This window comes from Zosterops lateralis (genome assembly GCF_965231275.1).
Source record: "Zosterops lateralis genome assembly, chromosome: Z".
NCBI classification, from domain to species: domain Eukaryota; kingdom Metazoa; phylum Chordata; class Aves; order Passeriformes; family Zosteropidae; genus Zosterops; species Zosterops lateralis.
In genome coordinates this window covers 78,116,116-78,138,814 of record NC_139800.1, presented here as the reverse complement: position 1 = coordinate 78,138,814, position 22,699 = coordinate 78,116,116, and the positions used below count along the sequence as shown (strand labels likewise).

At 40.9% G+C, this 22,699-nt stretch overlaps 1 protein-coding gene across 1 annotated transcript; it reads left to right on the top strand.

Annotated features, from left to right (window-relative positions):
• Positions 1–363: 363 nt before the first annotated feature.
• IL13RA1 (interleukin 13 receptor subunit alpha 1) lies at positions 364–18,073 on the top strand. The gene is made up of 10 exons (XM_083883276.1): positions 364–480; positions 3,565–3,719; positions 7,235–7,370; positions 9,086–9,206; positions 10,944–11,128; positions 11,516–11,661; positions 12,835–12,967; positions 13,439–13,535; positions 13,826–13,910; positions 15,067–18,073. The coding sequence occupies exons 1-10, from the start codon at positions 399–401 to the stop codon at positions 15,184–15,186; spliced, it is 1,260 nt and encodes a 419-aa protein (XP_083739402.1). The 5' UTR covers positions 364–398; the 3' UTR covers positions 15,187–18,073.
• The last annotated feature ends 4,626 nt before the right edge of the window (positions 18,074–22,699 follow it).

Here is a 22,699-nt window from a genome sequence, read left to right as displayed (position 1 = left end):
TGTGAGGGGACACGTAGGGCACGGCCAAAACGCGGGTTCGGGGAGGGACCGACAGCTCCAGCGGAAGGGAACTCAATGATCTTTTCCAATCGAATCGATCCTGTGAAGTGACTCTGTGCTGAGAGCGCGGGAGGCAGCGGGGGCGACAGAGGGGTGACAACAGACGGAGGGCACCGCGGGCTGCCGAGGGACGGGGATGTGGGATGCTCCCATCGCTGCCCAGCCCTGCGGCCAGAGGCGGTGCTGCCCAGGTGGCGGGGCCGGCCACTCCTCCGCCCAGCTCGGGTTACCTGGGCGGGCCGTCCCGTCCCATCCCGTCCCGTCACGCCGCCCTTCCCGGCTGGTCCGGCCCCTCGACGGGAAGTGGGAGCGAGGGGCCGAGCTGGGGCGGCCGAGCCATGGCTGCTCCCGCAGCAACCCCGCTGCTCTGCCCGCTCCTCCTCTCCGTGTGCTGCTTGGCGACCGCAGGGACGGCGGCAGGTAGGAGCGGGAAGGGGCTGCGGGAAGGGGCGGCGGGATCGGGAGCGGCTGCGCTCCGTGTCCTCCTCCGCCGGGGCGGCCGCTCCGGGCTCTCCCCGTGCGCGGCTCGAACGTGCCTCCGCGCACACCACAGCAGGGATGTGAGGGAAAACGCTTTCGTTTTGTAGCAGAAATCGCCCGAAGCTCGCCAGCTCAGTGTGCGAGGCAGCGCCGGCCGTGCACTCTGCCCTGGCGCTTACCGGGAGCGCGGGGATGCTGAAAATCTGTTCTCTTTCAGTAAGGCAGCTCTTGGCGGGGTCGGCAGAAATGTTTTAAGCTCCGTCTCCGTTTCCCGGGGCTGTCTCTGCCTTAAAACCCCGAGCAGAAGCCCCGATTCCCGTGTCCTGCGGTGGTGCGGGAGCGGCTCCGCCGGGTGCGGGCAGGCAGAGCCTCCCTCGTCCTGTCCCTGCGCTCTGCCTTTAGAATTCCCGACTTTGGAAGCACGGATGTTTAGTTTTAGGAAGGATTGCGTGCGTGTCTGTGAGGGCTTCATAAGGACTCGGGCTCGAAGCTTTATTCTCTGCTTATGTTATCCAAAAATCCAGCTGCAGACATTAAAGAATTGCTGTTTTTCAACTGTCTGCAATTCGGTTTATCGCTATGAAATCAACTTTCAAAAAATTCAGGACAAAATAAAAATACGCTAAGTTCTTTGCTGCTTTACAGCACTCACATGGTACTTAATACACTCGCAAAATATGTTTCCTCATTATGGCTTGTAGAAATAATGTTTTCTATGCCTCACCTAATCTCTGCTGGTTACTGCTGTGCTTCTTTTCTTAGAAGCATCACCGTGGTTTTGCACTTTAAGAGTGAAATAACGGGTTGCTTATGTTTTGTAGTTGATCACTGAGTTGTTCTGAAGAATTGCTACAGAAATTTTAATAATGAGAGCGTGAGACTCTATATTTTACACAGACGAAAGTGTGAGATTGGCCTAACCTATGAATAAAAACTGAATTCAAAATCATTAAATCACAAGCTTCAGAATTTAGTAAATTATTCAAAAACCTACTAGATTTAAACTTTTTATGCTAATGCTATTTACTGATTAATTTATAAACTTTGATTATTAGCACTTCTTTGGGTGGCTAGTAATTGCAAACTTAAGCGCAGTGGTTTCTAATCAAACCTATTAGAAGAAAATGTTCAGAACTTCAGAACAGCAATCAGGGATGACATTTTTTAATGTTTGTGGCTGTTGTAGGTAAAAGTTCAATCAAGACAAGATGACGTGCTTGGAACTGCATACTCTTGTTGAAAAACTTTTCTTTTCTTTTCTTTTCTTTTCTTTTCTTTTCTTTTCTTTTCTTTTCTTTTCTTTTCTTTTCTTTTCTTTTCTTTTCGCATGATTGAAAGGACTCAGAATTTGCAAACTTAATGCCCCAAGGCTGTTCCTAAAGCCAGTCCTAAGTTTTTGTTAGTGCTAGAGGTAGTAGGCAAAGATGTTCTTGTTACATTCAGTTTTCTCACTGGAGACTGCATTTTTGCAAGAACAAAAATTTCTCTTTTCTGCTCAAACAAAAATCCCCCAAATTTTAAGTATTTGAACAAAGTAAGCATATTCAGACTAAATCAGTGAATCTTTGTTATTATTCTCATTATCTCTGCAAGCTTCCATTATCTGTGCATACACATGGATGGTAACGGTGCTTGATCTCTACCATTGCATGTCATTGAACTATGCAAAGGTCTGAGAGAGCTCCAGAAGTTTAATGAATTCCCTTCAAGATCTGCTGTGACTTTCAGGAAATGTAAGATAATGGTGTCGTGGATGCTTTGGTCAGAATTCTTGCTCAAGGAAGCTCCTTTGCTTTTCTCTCTTCCCTCTTCCTTGTGCTAGTAGGAGGAAACAGGGCTGCAGTGTTACCTGGATGGGAAAACTGATCTTGGTGCAATTATAGTGCCCTTTTCCTATGAGCTCTCTTGAATGTTGGGATGGGTTGAGCTTGGTTCCCTGGGACAGCAAGACCTGCAGCACTACCTGATATCTCTTTGAAGTGTTTGTGAAACTGTTGAGTAACAAGGCACACTCTGTCCACAAACAAGTGGTGATGCCTCAGTGATGATACCCTGAGAAACAGTCCCATTGGGCTTCTGGTTCAATATCTTCTCATAGTACATCTTAGAGCAGCCCTTCAAAAAAACAAAATCCACTTTCACTTTCTTAGGGAATTCCCAATTGACGATGGTTTCTAGAATCGATGTCTGACACACACTTTTTCCTGGAAGTTTGCCATTTTCCATCGTATTTCCCTTCTTTGTTTTCTAATATGATGTTCAAGCTGTGTGATGGGTCTTGAGTAGGCATTGACTCAGTGCACAAGATAAGGAATGGTGAATGTACAAATGGATTTATCGCTGTGACCATCTCTGAGTCGTGGCCCTGCTCTGCTCCTCACTGGCTTTTGGGAAGGTGAAAAAATGCACCACTGAAGTGTGTCAGCAGCAAATCACTACTTGTCCCACACTGATTTTGCTCACTGTGCCAGAACATAGCATTACATTTTTAACAGGTAATTGAGAAAGTGATGTGGTTTCCTTGTTTTTTAAAATTCTTGCATTTGCGATCTTTGCTTTGCTTACAATCTTTTCTTAAATTTGGCTTCTAACGTACAACTGTTGCTTGCAAGGTGTAATCACTTGTCTTTAAAACTATGCTGATGGGTAACTTTTGGGGAAAGCAAAGTATTAATTGCCCCACAAAATGTATATACTGTTTTTACTAAAGTTTCATCATGTGATTCATCTTTCTGCAAAATGCAAAAGCTCAAGTACCACAACCACTACATTGTTGCAGGCTACAATTTCTTAAAAATTACTTTTCATTTAATTCGTGCATATTTAAATTATTTATGAGTTGAGGTTACAAGAATAATAGAAACACTTTAGTGGGCAGTACCTTATCTGATATCAAATATGAGCTGACAAAGCTGAGAAGTTATTTTGTGTTCTTTTCTATCAGAGAGTTAAAAATTTGCCAGTATTAGCAATGGTAAAGTGTGGGCCAACAGGATTGTTACACTAGTAACTCCTTTCTTCCAGGAGAAAAAGTTCTTCCATCTCCATCCAACTTGAACTATTCATTTATCCAAATCTGTACTCTGAACTGGACGTGGAACCCCCCCGAGAACATCAGCAGTGGCTGCAACCTGTGGTATTCCAGTGAAGTCAGTAATGGGTATCCTGAGGATGGAAGAGTGAGTACATCGCCTCTTTAAACTCTGTGTTCCAGTAAATGTCTTACTGTTACAAAACTCAGTGTGGGACAGCACATACATGTATATAAATACAATTTTAATATAGCATTTTATTCTTATCATGGGATCAAAACCTCAAAAGTGAATCATACCAGCATAGGAGATCGTCAGATCAGAAAAATCTGTCTGTTGCTCTCCGATGACTGAGTGCTGATGGTAACGGAGAAGTACTGTAATAATGATGGGGAAAAGTCCCAGTGTTTACTTATGCGGCTTTCTAGAAAAAATAGATACAGGGCTATCTACATCCATAAGAGTTAAATGGGAATTTGCAAAGGCTTTCCTCTTTTACTTTGAACTCAGTTTAAAGAGACATGCTGATTTAGCTGTGGTTTGACAGCATTGCATCTTTTGGAGGTAATTCGAAGAATTCCCCCATTTACCCTCTCCCTGCAATTACAGTTATTTTGGGGGGTGGTGGTGTTTGTATTTTGAAGACAATATGGAGCATGTTTGTTGTCTAGAACAGAAGTCATATAACTTGTTTGTTTTGGGCTTTCGTTTCCTTGCTGTGGATTAGCTGCTGTTTGGTCAGGGCATTGCCATCGTGCCCATTGCTATGAGCTCTAGGAAAAGTATTTTTACAGTTTATTGCCAGTAAGAGTTTACTGCCAGTAAGAAAATAAACCTGTAATTCCAAACCCTGAGAATTTGAAGCCTTTGATAGATACCAGCTGTGAGGGAGGCAGTGCTGGTCTTTCAGATATGGTTACAATTGATATGGTGCCTCTTGGAACAGTCCTTTGTTGTTGAGCCCTGTTACAGTCCTGCAGCCCGATGCTTACATTGGCCTCTTCATACTAACCACTATATTTTTTTCACAGCTCCAGGATATCCTGGACATGGGTAGGGATGTGGTTTGGCCAGTTTGGATGGGGGATTGAGCAACCTGCTCTAGTGGAAGGCAGGAACCCACGGCGAGGGGGCTGGAACAGATGGTCTTTAAGCTCCCTTCCAGCCCAGACCGTTGTATGATTCTGTGACTGTGGTTTTGCACGCAGCTGATCAGATTTAACTAAAAGGGTGGTGTTTCATTTTGACATGAATGATCTCTAATAATCTTCACTGGACCTTTAAATGAGCCACTTGAACCTGCTAACGCAGCAGAAACCTATTTACCTCTTTTGATCGAGTCATTAACAAATCAACAAGTAGAAAATCTCCTTGATTAAAGAGCTGAATCAGTTTGTGGAAGAGTCTAATAGACACTATGGTCGTCAGCAATGAAGGAACTGAGGGTCAGCAGTTTCACAGGATAGGATGAAACACACTGTACATCTTGCTACATCTTTTTGCTCATAGAACCTGTTGGAGGTTAGGAGAGTTTGTTTTGTTTTGTTTTGTTTTTAAGGAAATTTCCTCCCTTTTGTTGCTAACAGATGATAACGGCCGGTACTTAAGAGAGACAAAAGAAGTGGCCAGGGTGGGATAAAGGGGAGCAGCTGGCTGCAGCCCTTAGCTGGGGGCTTTTCTTTTGGGAAGGGCAGAGATACTTTGACATTTTTGGCTGGGGAGTGAGGGACTGGGCTCAGCTCTGAGCTCTGTCTTGCTCTTGGGATCACAGGCTGCGGCTGCTCTGGGAGGAATTCCCCACCACTGAGGAGTCTCATCTCCCACTATTTTCTCCTCCTGTGGGTGAGGCTCTGCTTGTGGGATCGGCCACTGAACTGGGACCTTATTCACACCTGATGTCACTTGGGTGAGATTCCTCACCATCTCCTTGAGTGTCTCAGGGAAAACCCAGGACCCCGAGCCCCTTTCCCCCCACAGAGCCTCTCTGGGCCGTGTTTGGGGTCCGGGCTGCCGCTGCCCAGCCCCGCCGTTCCTGTGCCGCTGCTCCGGGTGTTTCCCTGCAGTGTAACCCCACAGCCCCGGCCTGCCGGGACACCCCTCAGCTCCTGCTGCAGCTCAGGAGTTTATGATACGTTTCATCTGCCACCCCGGGCTGTGCCCGTCTCTGCCGTCCCAGCCTCGCTCCGAGGTTCCTGCCGCAGCCCGTTTCGCCGTCCAGAGGGGCACTGACACCGTCTGTCCCCGGGGATTGACAAAGGAAGCCGCTTTTCTCTCTCCCCCCGGCCCGCCCGCCATTCCCCCCTGAGGGAGACGGGCCGAGCCCGCGCCACAGCGCCCCCTGCAGGCGCGGGGGAATCCCGGCAGGGCCGTGCCCGGCTCGGAGCCCGCAGCGCCCCCGCTGGCCGTGCCCGGAACTGCAGGGCAGGGGAAGGCGCCCAGCCTGTCCCGGGGTTTGTGTTCTGTCCCTCGGCGCTGCCCTGGGGGGTTTGTTTGCCTTGTTTTACACACACACACCAGGAAACAACTGTTGTTCCTTCCCTCATACCTTTGCCTGAAAGCCCCATTATGTCAGAGTTATAATATTATATGATATATTCATATAATATATAAATATATTATATTAAAACACACTAATATAATAATTAATATAATAATCAATATATTATATTAATATTAAATATTAATTGATATAGTAAATATTAATAGATATATTTATATATTATATTATATTATATTATATTATATTATATTATATTATATTATATTATCCTAATATAATATTATAATTTGAGAAGAAGGGGGCCACATTTTCTATTCCAAGGGAGGTTCCTGCCTTCCTCGCCAGAGAGAAAGCACCTGTCTTTCAAACCCAGACAAACTTAATCTGTTTGATTTCTTTGCCCTCTCATTAGTGCCAATATTTATTATTTTTATATATGAGTGGTTACATAACATACTTTGGCCATAACAAAGATATTTGTTTTGTATCTAGTTTCCATTTAACTAAAAGGCATCCTCCTAGCCCAACAAAAGATGCTCAAGAAAGTGTGTGATAAAAGGGCGAGCTGTTTTCTCACACAAACATACTTGAAATGGAAGATCATGAGCTACTTGGGCTTGATGTGGTGTCACTGCTTTTAATAGCCATTTATGGGTTTGTTTTGGTAGGTTTTTCTTCTGCTCCTTAAATCATCCAAACTCATCTCGCTGCCTTTTGGTTGTGTCTTCAAATGTTCTTCATTCTGTTGGTCCTGCCCTCATGTGCACACACAGAGAAAGGTGAAGGTCAGATCTGTAAGGGGCTGTTTATACAGCTGCAGTATAAACATGCTTATTTTGCATTATCCATGAAGACTTATTCTAGGATCACTTTTCCCCATGTCATACTTACTTCTTGATCTCTGTGTAGCCTTTACTTCTGACTGTAGATCACAGGGGTAGGAGCAGTTTTTCTTTGCGAGTTCTTACTGAGCCTGAGAAAGAAAAAGCAAAGCCAAGTGATGCTGATGCTTCCCACATAGTCAGACACTGGTCTCCTTTAGTTTTGAGCTGTAATCTTTCCGAAGGGCTGTAATATATCCATGCTTACACTGGCAGGAATTCCTGTGTGTCTGAGATGGTGTGACAAGTGTTTTGGTTTTCTTCCCCCCATCTAAACCCAGGCGTGGAGTAAGAACCGCTTCCGTGTGACGGATGTGCACTTGAATGAGGAAATGCGCCTCAGAGTGAGAAGTGAATGCAAGAATGACAGCACCAGTGAGCCCAGCTCCTGGGTGGAGACCTCCCTTCTACCAAAAGGTAACACCAGCAGTGGCCAGACCCTTCTTGGCCTGAGGACACATGGCTTTTTCTCTGCTCTTTTAACAAGAAATCGTTAAATACATCATAGAGAAGTACCAGACACAAGAGCTGATTTTATTGATAGAGCTTAAAGAGAATGATTATACCACTTTTAAACACAACTGGGGTCTTCTGATGCTTAAAGTCTTCTGAACAAGTTTGTAAAATTGAAGTGCTCTTCCAAAACAGCAGTGTGGTTCCTGCTATTTCTCTTCTTCCTGCTGTGTGGTGGCTGTGGGATAAGACATAGCTTAGAATCCTTTAAGTCTGCTGTCTGTATGACTAACATCTAAGTCAGTTTATTTCGTATGAGTTTTCTGTATAAACAGAAGTCTATAAAATAACCTTACAATTGTCCATGTAGGAGGGAGGAATGTAGCAAATTTAACAACTTGTTGAATAAATTAGTTAAGTAATTGTAATAGGGATCTCTCTTTTTCAAAAGAGATGAGTCGGATTAACAAAGCATAGCAAAATGAATAGAGAAAATGTATTTTTTGTTTCTTGGCATGCAGAAGCAAGGGGTCCACAGCAAAATTGTTAAGAAGCAGGCTTTGAGGAGTAGCGTGTTTTGCTGAATGCCTGAAGTTCGAATGGAAACAAGAAAATGAGTGTCTTGCTTAAAAGTCTGCCTTAACCCGGGAACATGACTTGATGTGGATGAAAACCACATGTGATTGGGAGAGAGACCTTATCAAGCCTGTGTATGTGTTTGCCAGAAGGGTTCTGTGAAATCAGGGAAGCAGATCATTAGGACAGCATGTACTAAACAAGCTGAAGCTTTTAAAAGTCTGTTTGCAGATGAAGTATTTTTATATGCTTCTTGGAATAGGAAAACCTGTTTCACTTTCCTATATTCTTAGTTGCTGCTTCAGGGACAATACAAGCTTGGGCTTTCAAAGTAGATCTGCACTTAACAAGCATTTAGTTTTTTAGTTCATGGAGATGTTGCTACTTGTTACAAGAAAAAAGCATCCAATACCGTGTAAAGTACTCATACAGAAATGCATGATTGAATATGAAAGACTTTATTCCATGATTGCTCTGCTTGGGGTATCCATTGACCTATTCACAATTGCTAAGTACTCATTTGTATTGATGTGACTTGAGTTTCCAAATTTTAAATTTTAATGTCTAAAGGTATATGGGTCTCAATTAAAAAGTCAGCTTATCTAGTGTTGCTTTTGTAAATATGTGATTCAGAGGGATTTCCATATTCAGAATACCAAGCAACTAATACTGTATCTGGAGAAGATAAAAATAGTCAGCCTTTTATTATTGACACTGATGGCTGTAATAGCATTTAGCTTTGTTATAGTTTTCCCTGTAATTACCAGCTACTTTGACTTATTTTTAAAATAACTGTAGACTAGTAGAAATAAATATTTTCCTCAATACCTTGTCTTTAGCATCTGGTAAGTAGCAATTCACCCCTGGTGGGCACTGGGGTTGCTGTTATGATTGGCTTGCCTCTAGAAACTACTCTGCTGAGATTTCAGCCATTGCAAGCTCTAAACAGCTGGAACTCATAATGTGCTGTGCTGAGCAGGCAGTGTAGTGTGAGAGGTAACCAACCCACTTCTGCCTTCCAGTTTGTTATGTTTACTTCTGGAAGCAGCGGAGAAAACTTGGACAAAATAAATTATAAAGAACATTTCCAACTTGCCTTGCAGGTATTCCGGGCACTGCTGCTGTTGACTTGAGCTGTGTTTGGCACAATTTGGAGTACATGGCTTGTACCTGGCGTCCTGGGAAGAACGCGAGCAGTGACACCAACTACACTTTGTTCTACTGGTTCGTGGGAGATTTCTATTCCCAGCTCTAAAGTGCCCCAGGACTAATCTTTAGTTTTCCATGACACATTCCACTTGTCTGCTTCCTGTTGCTTTGAAACTTCCCAGGGCATTGTGTCCAAGTTACTGCTCAGTCCCATCCAACAGAAAATTTCACCACTGAATGGGCCAGAAGCTGCTACAGCCAAGACTTTTTGGGAAGCTGATGTTGCTTTTTTTTATCTGCTTCTGTAGACCATATTAACATAGCTGCTATTGCTTTCTATATTTTTTTTAATTGGGCCCTTGATTCAAAGAGGGAATAATTGAGAACTAAGCTAGACCAATGTATTAAATGCTTTCCTTGCAGTCCAACAAAATGGGCTGTTTAAGTTAGGCTCACTCAGTAATATGTGTGTCAGTTCATAAACCATTGGGAAAGGATTAGTAACTCTTAGTAGTACTACTGTTTGCATCTTCAGTGTTGTAAATAACTGATTCACCTTTAAAGCTATGAAGAACATCTTTTTATCGTCATCATCCCCGTTGGCCAGTGGACATCCATAAATGGTGTCTTGTTCCAAAGGAACAGGCTTGTGTGGGCCAGCTCTTGGCATTGATAGCTGTACATGCTAATCTATGCATACTTCTGCACCTTGATGGGGCTTGTGAAATGCCAGATTGCATTAGCTTCTGTAGAAATACTGGGGTAGTTTTAGATCAGCTTTCTGCCTTATTTGAGCTAACTACATAAACTTTTTGCTCTTCTTCTCCAGTGGCAGTCTCACAAGGTCAACTGTTCAATTTCAGGGCATTTGGGCAGCAAACAGCAGAAAACTTACTGCTTTTGTTGAATGTTGCAGGCACTATTTGTTCACTGTCTAGACTCCTACTCAAACTTTTTCTTTGTTACAAGGACAGGACCAATGCAGGGTTGAAGATCTGAATTTCTGGGTATAGGGATACTTACTGGGATAATGCTTTAGATTTGAGCTATGTTTTCAACCTGCCCTTAATTTTAATAGAAGATGTAGCTGCAGTGACTTCAGTGTTTCAATTCATGGTGCTTTGAAAGAATAATAATTTTTAGATTTTAAACCCAAAAACTTAGAAAACACTTAAATTTTAGACTAAAAGATACATTTTCCACAATGCCAGTGAGGTGGGGTTTTCTGGTTTTGTTTTTCTTGGGAGGAAAAGCAACTGGTGCATTTTCATTGAGGCTTGGGCAACAAAGAGGAGCAAGGAAGAAGTTTGTCTTCCTAACTTCTCTGTTATTGGAAGGGAATACTGACATTTTGAAAGCAAATCAAATAAATAGGTGAAACTCAACTGTCTCGAGAGCTGCAATACTTGAGGCAGAGCTAAAGGAGATTGATCAGCTCATTCTATCACAGAAGTCAAATTCTGTTAACAAGAAGTGGTCCAAATTAGTTTGTTCTCAAAATATTCTTTATTCCTTGGAATTGTTCTCCCATGTGGAAAATGTGAAGCAAACCTGACAGCAGTTGTTCTCTTTGATATAAAGCAAACCTGCCTCTCTTTCTGCTCCTTGGCACTCTTCACAAAAACAATTCTCTATCTAAAGCTTGAGATAAATTAGATGCTGCTTACTTTGCTTAGCTTTACTTTTTTATAAGTTATAGCATAGCTTTAATGCAATATCAGTCCTTAGAATTTGTAACACACATTTATAAACAAGCCTTCCCCTTGCTGTCCTTTTCTTCTGAAGTTTACAAGAATAATTTCATTTCTCTAGGTTTGATGGCTTAGAAAACCCTGAGAAGTGTAGCAACTCCTCTGTAGACCAAGGAATCTTTGAATGCATTTTCAATCTTACCTTTCCAAAAGTCACCAGGAATTACCCTGCTATAAGGATTTTGATTAGAGGTGACTCTGAAGACATTATGCCTGTGTGTGCAAGTAAAAATCCTACTACCCTTGGTAAGTTTAACACTACATCATAAGAATATAATTAAAATAAGAAGTTTGGTAGTATATTTTCCATTTGAGAAATTTTCACCTCATTAGGTATGGATGAGGCAATGAGATTAGATGCTCCCTTCTTCTACTGACCTTTGATTTGAAATTATATAGACAAGAGATTGTTTTCTGTGGGGTAGGTATCTGGGTGGGAGGGGAAGGGGGAATTTTCTATTAACTTCCACTCTTATTCTTTAGTTGGATTTGCCCTTTTTTTTACTTACTGGTGCTTTTTCCTCTTTCTCTTCTTAATGTAGTGTGAGTATAATATTCTGCAATACAGGACTGAAAAAATTTTGTAAGTGGTGAAATAGACTTTTGAACTAATTATTCCATTTTGCACTTCAGTAAAACCTGGCACACCAAGACAATTGACATTGTCAAAGACTAATGATGTAATTGATGTAAAATGGAGTGAATCAGAAACTTTTCCAGAAAATTGTTTACGCTATGAAGTTCATAAATATTCCAATGGCAATTTGGAGAACATTCCAGTAAGTTTTTATTACTGATTTTTTTTTTTTCTGTGAATCTTTTGCAATATTTGTGGTTGAGAATGAGCCATTGCATGTGAATGGGCCGAGTGCCAGAGCTGGAAATGCCTTATGAATGTAGGATTTTTCTCTCATACCATAGGTTTATGTTAGTAAAAGCTGTACATAAAAATTCATACAAGTCTTAATGAATTCTTCCCATCGTTGCTTAGGTCAATTTGTTAGTGTGTGAGAACAGTCTGGTAAAGAAGGATTTACTACAGGACTACAGGAAATGGTGCCTGTATGTTTCTCAGGCACATGGGTTTTGGTGTCTTGGTGTTGGGTTTTCCTGCTGTTGGTCTGTGGAGTCATGTGGCAGCTTTGGTCTTGAATGCTGTGACCTGATTGCCCTAAAGAAAAATCAACTGTTGATGCACATAACAACAGAGAATCTCATACAGAAAAGCAAGGGGTTAAAGACTGAGGATGGAGGGGAAGAAAGAGGTGTGCACTCTCAGATACACTGATTTTAGTGTACATATAAAATGCATTGAGTTCAGTGCCTGGATTGACTCCTGATATATATCTATAGCCAAACTGGATGTACTGTTTGATCACAATGGTAAAAACAGCATCATAAATTCCAAAGTGAGTGGCAGTCTTCTCCTGTGGAGCATATTTAGTTGTTTATTCTACCCCGAACTTGAATGCTAGCAACATTCCCCAGGAAACTGGCATTTTGGATAAAAAATAAGTGCAGTTAGATCCTATCTAGTGCGTGCTCTTCTCTGTAGAGGCATCATAGAACAGTTTGGTATGGTGAAAGTTATGCTGCCCTGACAAGAAGAGAAGGCAGGGTAAGTCACAGATGTTTCTCAGAAGAAGGAAAAAAAAAATTAAAAGGCACTGTTCCAAATGCTAAATCTTAGTTTAATCATTGATGCCAAATGCTGCATGATAGATGTAGCAATGAATGAGATTAAATCTTAGCTTTGGAATGTACATTTAGGCCCTCTGTGCTTGTTAAATGCCACCATGTCCTATTTTTAATGAGGTTTCATAGTCATAAAAAGATCTTCCATCAAAACATTCAGGGCACATTAGCTGCACAATGTAAATAGGCTTGGAAGTGAGGACTGAGAATATGTTGGTAATTGAACAAAGCAAATTACCTTTCTTTTTTTGCCTTAGTCTGAGGTGAATTCTGTGCCAGTTGCTGGCACTGATGCTAACAGCAAGTACACCTTCAAAGTGAGAGCAAAACCAAAGTGGGAGTGCTACAACAGCAATTTCTACAGTGACTGGAGTGAAGAAAAGAGCATTGGTGAGAGCACTTGTCCCTGCATTGTGTTGCACTTTACTCTTCATCTGTAAGGCATTTAATACCTTTTTGTCTGCTAAAGAAATGGGAGTTAAAGATGATTTTCTTATGTACCTTACTTGATTTTGAGTGAAAAGAGGGCAGAAGGCCTCTAGTCTTTCAGCAGCACCACCAGCAGTCCCAGCCTGTGCTGCTGTCTGTGTATGTTGATAGTGGTGCCATTTGTGTAGCTGTGCAATGTCCAGTGTAGCAAAGTTTTCAGCTCTGAGTCTTTCTCATTTTCATCTTCTTGCCAAACATGTCTACTTTATAATCCCATCTTTGAAAAACGAGCCTGTCCTTCCTACAAAAGTGCTAGTGTACTTGAAAAAGCACTGAGTCTATGAACAAACTGGAGAATTAACCATTTTGTTGTCATTTTTCCTAAAAAGCCTCTCAAAGCATCCATAAGTTTCTACAATTTCTGTTTTCCAGGTGAGAAGAAGGACTCTACAATTTACGTTGTTCTGATAATTACCATTCCATTAATAGTAGCAGTATCTACAATAATTCTACTAGTTTATCTGAAAAGGTAAATAAGATCTCCCTACATTTGCTTCTGTCTTTGTCAAGAGTGAATGTTATTTAGAATCAGTATGTGTCAATGTTCCTCTTTCCTTTTGTTTTGGGGAGTAAAAATAAGAAATGGGTACAGTTGCACTGAGACTGCAGGCTGGCCAGTGATGACAAAACTGACTCCACAAATTTTCTTGACTGTACCTAAACATGATTGCGACATTTTTAAACGATTTTGTGATTTTTAAAGTGATTTTAAAATTAATATATCTTTCATCTAAATATTTTCTTTTCAACTTCATGAAGGCTGAAGATATTAATTCTTCCACCAATTCCGGACCCTAGAGAAATTCTTAAGCGCATGTTTGGAGAGCAGAACGAGGATTCCCAGGTTAGTAAGAAGCTGTTGGGCCAACAATTCCATCTCTAGGCTTGCAGTTTTCTTTTTCCTATGTCTGTTTTATAACAGTGTGTGTAAGTAAGTATATTGTATGAAGATTAAGTATTTACAATACTAGGAATTGTTCAGAAACAATTACCCAAAACTTAGATTTACCCCTGCCCCCCAAACTGTATGTACTTTTCTAGTTAGATTAGTAGACTTGCATTATTATGTTACTCCAGGCTGCTAGTCCCTTAAATTTGTTTCAGGTTGGGGTTTCCTGGGTGGCAGTTTTCTGATTGTCAGGCTTCTTTTGCTGCGTGGGTTTTGCTTTGAGGATTTTTCTTTGTTTTTGCAAGTCCAGTAAGTGACTTCTATTGAGCACTCATGTCTTTTTCTGCTACTTAATCATATTTATGATGCTGAATGAAGCTATTTGTGTTTGACTTCCAGAAGCTAACATTTTTAACACTCTCACATTTATCATAGTCTGTTAGCTAGGAAGTAAAACAGACATATAGTTTCTTGTTGGCAAAAGAACAAAAACAACTATAGTTGTTTCCGGCGTTGGTTGATGAAAGACTTGCAGTGGTGCCTTATTTTGGGGAAAATAAGCATAATACCCATTAAGGAAAGTTATTTCTAAATAAATATCTGTCAGTAGCCCTTTATAAAAATCCTTAGAGTATTACACTCACAAGCCCTAATTAAAACCTCGACACGAGGTGATGAATGTTCTTCTCCCAGATGGGACCCTTGGCCACAAGGGCCATAACTGTGGTAGCTGTTACACTTTGTTATGCTTTCACAAGCATTTTGTTACTGCCCCAAGTAATTTCCTCTGTGCTCAGGGAAAACTCTACAAAGTGTGTGCATGCTCAGTTCTCCATCCTCTTGCCTGAACTTCACCCATTGGCTATATTTGGAAGCACCCTTAAGGTGGGGACCAACCTTCAGTTCCTCATCTCCAGAGGACATCTCTTGTGTCAGCCAGGCTTATGCCATGCTGACAGAATGGCAAAAAGCACCATTTTTTTCCCAGCCACCTTGGCTTTTCACCATAATACAGGGTATATGTTGTGGAACAGGGGTCTGTCTTACTGGGTTGTAAAAGCAACAGTCGCCATGAGGAAATACTGTTAAAAATGTTGTTCCTCTCTTTCAGAGCTCTGCAAAGGATGATCCCATGAATGCTTTCGACAGGTTAATTATAGAAGAAGAAATCAATTCTTTAATTTTAACAGAAACTTCAGAGGGCACTAGTCCTGAAAAAGAAAACAGGTAGACTCTGCTTTATCAGTGAAAGAGGAGGAAGCTGATTCCTGCTCCCATACCTCAGGTGACTGTAGATGTGAAGAAGCCTGTGAGACATTGGCCGGCTCTGATTTCACTGGCTCCTTCTCTGGTGCACAGAAGTTGCATCACTAACAGTGGCTGTTCTTCCATCTCTGCCAGAAATACTCATCTGAGTTCAGTCAAGATGAGCCTGTACGTAATTCCATGTGACTGCACTGGGGATTCCCTGTCTTGGCTTCAGCCAGCTCTGCCATGTTGCCACTTGCACTTGTGTTTGTGCCTCACACCGGACTGTCAGGGGTTTTCTTTCTTTTGGAGCAAGCACTGTGACTTCTCTGAAGCATCTGGCTCTATTTGCAGTAGGTGGGATGAGGCTGGTTTACAGTAGATGGGTCATTAGTGCTACCACATGGAGCTGCTGCCAGGTGGGATGGCAGAGCACAGACTGTTTGTGGATAACCCTTCATGTGTGTGCCTGGGCTGAGCACTCTCTGGAGGGCATTTATAGACTGAATTTCTGCTTCTACTCATCAGCTGGGGCCTGGTCATATCCCACCAAAGAGGGTATTTTTTTATTTGAAAATGTGTATGAAAATCCTCTTTGCTTTCCAGATGGTGTCCAGAATATTCATAGAAAAGGCTTAGTTTTGTTACCTTGCCAGTTGCCTGTCCTCAGATGCCTTGCCTGCATGGACTTCTTGGGTTAATTGTAATTTGTTTAAAATGAGAAAGAATTTTTTTTTTTTTACTTGTTCTGTGCAGTAGTACATAACTGTATTGTGTCTCACCAGACTGATTCTACTTTGGCCATATTGGCCTGAAGACACCTGATTTTTAGCAGCTAAGTCGTCCTGAGTCTGTCCAGCAAAAATACCAGGATGGATGCATGAGTCTAAGGAGCTGTGGCCAAACTGATTAGCAAATATTAAACCACTGAAACCCAACTAATTCAAAGGTTTCAAGATCCATCCTTGCTGCCAGACTGATGGATTTGGGGAAGAGGGGATAACAATCTCAGCCTGTTTTCTAAGGGGATAAGTTTTATTCTTTCTATAGTGATGAGAATTTGAATTGAATTTCCCCTCTAGGACTTAGCAATATAAAAGAAGGTGCTGATTTGACTTTTTAAAAAAGCTTTCTTCTATATTTTACTGTAACGGTTTGACAGGTGTTTTTGTTGTTGTTTTGTTCATTCTTTGATGGTTTTGTTTTGAGGGTTCTTTACCCAGCAAAGCTCAGCAGGTGTTTTGCTGGCACAACTGTGACATTTTTCTGCTCTGCATTCTCAGCATTATTTTCTGCCCTGTGCTGCAAGGGTGGTTACAGTGGTACCTTGATTGTGCTGGAGGAAGATAATAAAATGGAGAGAAAAGGATCCATGGAAGCCCTTTATGATTAGTGCTTAGGGATTTTTTCCTCCTTCCAGATAAGTGTAGACATGTGAGTCATGGACATAGGCAGTCTTAGCAGACTGGGAAGAGATCTCCTGATAAGCTTTCTAGGAGCAAACTTTATAACTACTAACCTTTTAAAGTTCATCCCTGTCTTCAAACTCCCTAAAGTCAAAAAAGTGAAACTTAAAGCTATATTTTTAGAACATACTGTTCTCCAAGAAGTAGAATGAGTGCCACATGCTTTTTAGCTACAAATGTGCATCTACCATGCACTTTCCCCACTGTTCACTGAGCCTCTCAAATACAGGTTTTTCCATGTCTCTTATCCTCTTTTTAGTGGTTGAAAGAGGAGGAGAAATGTAGCAGAACTAGCAGACCCCCTATTAGCATATGACTTTTACCTCCAATCAGGCTAAAAACTCCCCAGCATTATAAAAATTAATAAATGGGACAAAATAAAAATAAATCCTCAGGGATTTCAGTGAGATAAAACTCAGGTTATACAAAGTCAGCTAGTAGCATTTTGAAATTCCAGAGATTAAGGAATAGCATGAGGGAAAGAGTAATTACATTCCTTGACAAATTGATTCCCTCTGCAACATTTATGTCTTTATAATGATAAATATTCCTTCAGTCTACCTCATTTGGAATGTTGCTCAACACAGACCACTAGACAAAGAGAAATGAATAATTTCAAGATAAGTAAGCATAATGGTGTAATATAAAGTTTTGTAGTTTTCAGTGTAGCAATCAAGGAAAACCAGTACACACCCCTAAATTCTTTAGACTTTTATGCTGGTGTCTATGACAAAACCAAAATTTATTTGCTGTTTAAAAAAAGAAACCAACAACAAAAAAAAAACCCAACAAATTTTTAAGGCCATAGGAGTGGAATTAAAAATGGATGGAAGGTGTTAGGCCAAAAGGAAGATTTAAATGCAAAGGAAGGTTTAGGTCACCATATAGAAAAGTTTTGAATAACACTAGTTGACACTTCCTCATGGATTCATTTCTTGAGTGTGTGTTTCAGCATGTAAAGCAAGTCTCTGAATATACTTTCACCTTCAACATGCTTTTTTTTAAGTAAGAGGTTTTTTAGCTTGAAATAATCCAAATTTTGCTATCATTTGTTGGTTTTTTTTTCTTTGTTGCAGTTACTTGATCTGTAAATTTGTTCAAAGAGTGAATAAATATGATTGAATGCTTTTCAGTGTAATGGCATGGCATTTTGTTCTTGGTTTGAGGAGATTAAACTGAGGCCAAAGAGATGGATTTTTAATGAGAAACCTTCTTTGAAGCATGCAGAACCCAGAGAAGAAAAGCTGAGTTGCTTTGCCCTCTTCCCTTTCAAGAGTGAACTCAGCCCATGCACTCATTGTGGATGGACTGCAATGGCCACGATTTTTGGCTGGTGTGATGGAACAGAGATGGAGCTGAGCACAAGGTCTGGGCTCTCACCCTCTCTGTACTCAAGGCCATTCTACTTCCTGACATTGGCATGTTATTTTAACACTATGAAGATTTAATAAACCATCAGACTGGAATTAGACTGAAATTGCTGCAGCCTTCCCCAGTATGTCTTCAATATTTTACATCTTTGTTAGCTGTTGAACTTACTGAAAATGCCAAGTTGCTAAACTGATGAAAGCCATCAACTTGTCACTTAGACTCAAATATATTCAAATGCCAAATAAACACATTAGTAATGGCTTCTTGGAAAGGTTCAGAGAGCGAATTCTTAGTTCCCTTCAGTTCAATGAGCAGATCATTCAAAATTAAGATATAAACCATGACATCAAAAAACAAGATTTTCATATTTCTCTTTCACGATTCTGTAGTTTCAGTGGTAATAATGACTAACAGTGATTTTAATCACTTCCCATAAGTGACCTTTTCCTATTTTAGTACATTTTGATAAATAATCTAAGCTTTCTGTATTTGGCATCATTGAGAAATTGAACAATTAATTTTTTTTTTGTTTTGTTTTGTTTTGATTAAGGAATGATATGACACAGTTGAAAGTTCTTGAGGAACACAATGAAGTGTAAACCGTAGTGTTTCAGTGCTGACTGGGTAGAACTATTCACAGTTTGGGTATTTCCATTCACTGGAAAGTATTCAATAAACTTATTTCTGAGCTGGAACTTAAAATACTCAGAATTTCCTCTGGAAAGGAAGTGTTTGGGGTGGTTTTTTTGGCTTTTTTCATTATTAAAAAAAAAGAAAAGAAAAGAAAAGAATGAGTTTTTTGTTTTGGAGTGTTTTCCACTCACTCAAGCAAGAACAGGATGTAGGTGAGTAGGGGGGTGGAAGTCCAGAAACCTGTTGCAGAAACCTCCCTCCCTCCTTCTCACTCAAGTGCCATGGTTGGGCAGCTGCTGAGATCTACAGGCCCAGGAACAGGTAGGACTGGGAGGAACAGTTCTGCTGGGTTACCAAAAGTTCGCCAAGATGATCCCCAAATACTTCAGTTTTAAACACTATTTGTAAAATATATTTTAGGGGAGCAAACCCTACGGGTTGCATTGCCAGCTGTAGAAATGCAGCTTCTAGATAATACTGAAAATCCAAATGCAAAACCAGATTAAAATCTCTCTATTTGGATGAACTTCCTGCAAGCTGTTGAATCAAGGTGATAGCAGGTGGCTCAGATCACATGATGTAACTAAATCCACGTTGTTACCACAGCAAAGCAATGTGGCTTTGGGTGGGTGGCACAGGGAAGAGAAACTTTCTTTCAGGTCCGGAAACTCTGTCTCAGGTTTGTAACATGTAAGAGCCTGAAAGCTTGTTGATGACTTACAGGGGTTTTTGGGGGTTGGTTTTTTCAATCTGTTTTTCCAATATGCTGGTTAGCTTAATGAAATAATTTCTCTTTGTTTGTAAATCTTGTGGTGTTTATCACTGAAGCACCCCTTCTATGGCCTTATGATTGTTGACAACTAGTTTTCTGAAGGTAATAATTTGGTGGGGAAAGAAAATTGCTGCCGTCATCACAGAGCTGAAAAGCAGCCAGGGAATTCCAGTAAAATAGTGTCTGCTCCTTGTTTAGCTTTTGGTAAAATACTGCAATTATTTTGATGACTCTTGCACAAAGCAGCTACAAAAAGATAACTTTCCAGCTAGCCAGGGCTTCCAGTAATCATGCTCTTAGCATATATTATCTATAAGTTATATTATATTATATTGTTATTGTAGTTTCCCTCTATTTAATTTGGCTCAAACAGCTAAATAAAATAGTTTATTTGCCTAAGAGCATGATGCGATTAAAAGCTTAGCAAGAAAGATGCTTTTTTTAGCTTGGGCACTGTCACTGTTTGGAATCTCAGGCAAAATTTGCAAAGCTAGATCAAATGTAGCTTGAACCAGGAGTTAAGCTAGTGCTTTAAAAGTAGCACTGCCCCTACATCTTCTGTGCTGAAAGAAAAACACAAAACCCCACAAACCCAAAACCAACTAAATATGTGCTGCATGGTGGGAAAAATTAGGTTGAGCAATGGGCATGCTGTCCTAGTGATTACTGAAATTGATATCAGCAATTTTTGTCTCAAAGCTCTCTGCCCTGAAATGCCAAAACTGAGCTCTGTTTAAAACACTTAGCTATGTCATTGCCACTTCTTTACCTGCTTAGTTGCAGCAATAGAAATTATTTTTTTTAAACTGGCAGAGAGCACCAAAATTAGCTTGTTTTGCCTGTTGGAGCCTTTTTCCCTCCTGTACTTCAAAGCCTTTTAGCCTCACTAGTTTCCTTTCTTCATACAAAATGTCAGTGTGGAAACTTCTAAAATGCCAGCAAGGTACTCTTAAAAGGTGTGAAACTGCTCGGTCCTTCAAATGTCAAAATCAGCTACAGGGAAAGCTATTCAGGGTATGGCTATTTAGTTTTAATGTCACACCCTGTCATGTTCTAGGAGAATATTCAGCCGTGGAAAACCTTGCCTACATTGGCAGGTACAAAGGCTGAGCCATTATTTGACATTTTTCCACAGCTGACTTTTCATAGCAACTTTCTTGCAAACAACACTTTGTGACTTGTTTAACTAGGAGGTATAAAAGCTAGAAATGCTAACAATATACCAGGCAGATAGAAAATGGCATTTGCCTTTCTGTATGTGGGATTTCAAGGACTGTGTTTGAGCTTGGTTTGGAGTAAAAATCCTGTTTCTAAATCCTTAGGAACACTGGGCCATTTTATTAGGTGTGTTACAGTAATTATTTTTGTTTATGAGACAAATGACAGATTATATTTATCATCCATTTAATAAAGCCTGGGCTGAATGAGTTGTCCAGGCATCCCCCTGCCATGTTTTCTTCTGCTGAGTGGTGCCAAGACAGAGTTCTCTTGGTGATCTGTAAAAAAACTTGTAAAAAAACTCCACTAGACAGTCTCCCAAATATTTTGTCTCACTGCTGTCTTAATTCAAAAACTCTTCCACCAAGTGACCTGCTGATTTTTACTGCAAATAAAGTTGCCTTTTCCTCTCTCCTTCTCTCTCCAGAATATTGTTTGCACTCTGACCATGCTGCCAAGTTCTGCCTCTATTTTCTGCCTCGAGAGAAAAAAAAAAAAAAAAAAAAAAAAAAAAAAAAAAAAAAAAAGAGAGAGAAAAAAAGGCTGAATCTTTAGGTCTTGTGTTTTCTAAATAATTTATTGTCCCATTGGTCTTTTCTAGAGTGTTGCCCTCAAAGCCAGACTGCATCATCCCCAAACCACCAGAACAATTACATTTTTTGGCTGTTGGTCCTCTCTTCCCTATCTTCATCCAGAAATCATAGCTGCTATCTTCTGTGGCAGCAGCTTGCAGTGGAGGTGCACCTCAGTTCATGGTTTTCTGATTTCTGGTCTTTTCAGTAACTGCTGCCCTGACAGCCCCTCCTCACTGCAAAATTCCTTTCTCCTTCCTTAGGGGAATGCTTTTGATGATTTTATTGGACCACATTTCTGTCACTTGTGTTGCTTTGGAAAACTGCTGCAAGTTTTTAGACTCAAAACTGTGTCCTTGAACATCCTTCTAACCATTCCTCCCTGGGTATAATCTGCAGAGGGTCATATTCCAGATACCAAATGGTTTCAAATGCTGAATAAAGCTGTTACCCTGACAGATTCCTGCAAAGCAGCAGCATTTGCTGTCCTGCTGGGTGATCAACTGTTCTTAAAGGTTTGGGGTTTTTTTTTTAAGCTTGTACTTCCTCAAGCTGATTAGGAGGATGTTGTCTCATATGTTAGGCCTATCAAAAAGGGAAACTAGACTCATTTGGCACAAGCTGTCCTTGATGGTGGTAAAAATGCAAAGAAGGAATTAAAAAAATATTGTTCCGGAGTCACTTTAGGGATAAAAGTTGGACAAACATACCAGTAATATCTTGGATGCTTCCTTTCTGAAGACTATGATATTTGTCCTTCAGATTTTAGACTTCTGTTTTCTACAGACCTCAAAGAAAACGGTTCACATTGCAGGTCATATCAGTGTTCAGATTATTATGTGCAGGATTAATAAAGCCCTGTCCACCTGAAGACATCCATTTCATCTGGTTGTTCTCCAGCCTGTTTGTCTAAATGCATTTGCTTGTTAATTTGCTCTGGTTAGAGACAGTATTTTTTTAAATACTAAAACAAAACAAGAATTGACTACACCAAGCTTCACAGCAGCACATTCTGACTTTTCCCATATGGTCTTGAGCCTCCAGTTCATCTCCCTTTAGCCTTTGGTGTTGTCAAACCCCTTTCCAGTGTTTTGGCCCTGGTCAATCAGGACTTAGTTGAGCCTGTTGCTTTCTGGCCCTCAGCCCTGTGGAAAGCTGCAGTTCAGGGCCCCATTTCCAGTGGGGTGAGGGCTGGAGGGCAGAGAAATGGCATGCTGGGGACAAATGGAAGTCTTCAGTAGTCACCCAGATATGGCCACAGATTATAGCAAAGACAAAACAGCCCTTATTGTTAACTGCCTGCCAAGCCAGACTCTTCCTCTGGCTTCATTTCTCTACCTAATACAGTTCAAGTGCCTGGTAGGACTGCAGTGAGGCTCAGCCCTGATGGCTGCTCCTCAACCCCTTTTCAACATGCAGCTTTCTCCTGCCCAGACTGCTCTCAAGGTCGCTCAGTCACTCCTA

Excerpts from the sequence above, each read along its gene's own strand:
- IL13RA1 (XM_083883276.1), top strand. The coding sequence starts at position 399 with ATGGCTGCTCCCGCAGCAACCCCGCTGCTCTGCCCGCTCCTCCTCTCC. Across the intron at positions 9,207-10,943 it reads AACTACACTTTGTTCTACTG|GTTTGATGGCTTAGAAAACC; the intron begins GTTCGTGGGAGA and ends TCATTTCTCTAG. Across the intron at positions 11,662-12,834 it reads GCAATTTGGAGAACATTCCA|TCTGAGGTGAATTCTGTGCC; the intron begins GTAAGTTTTTAT and ends TTTTTGCCTTAG.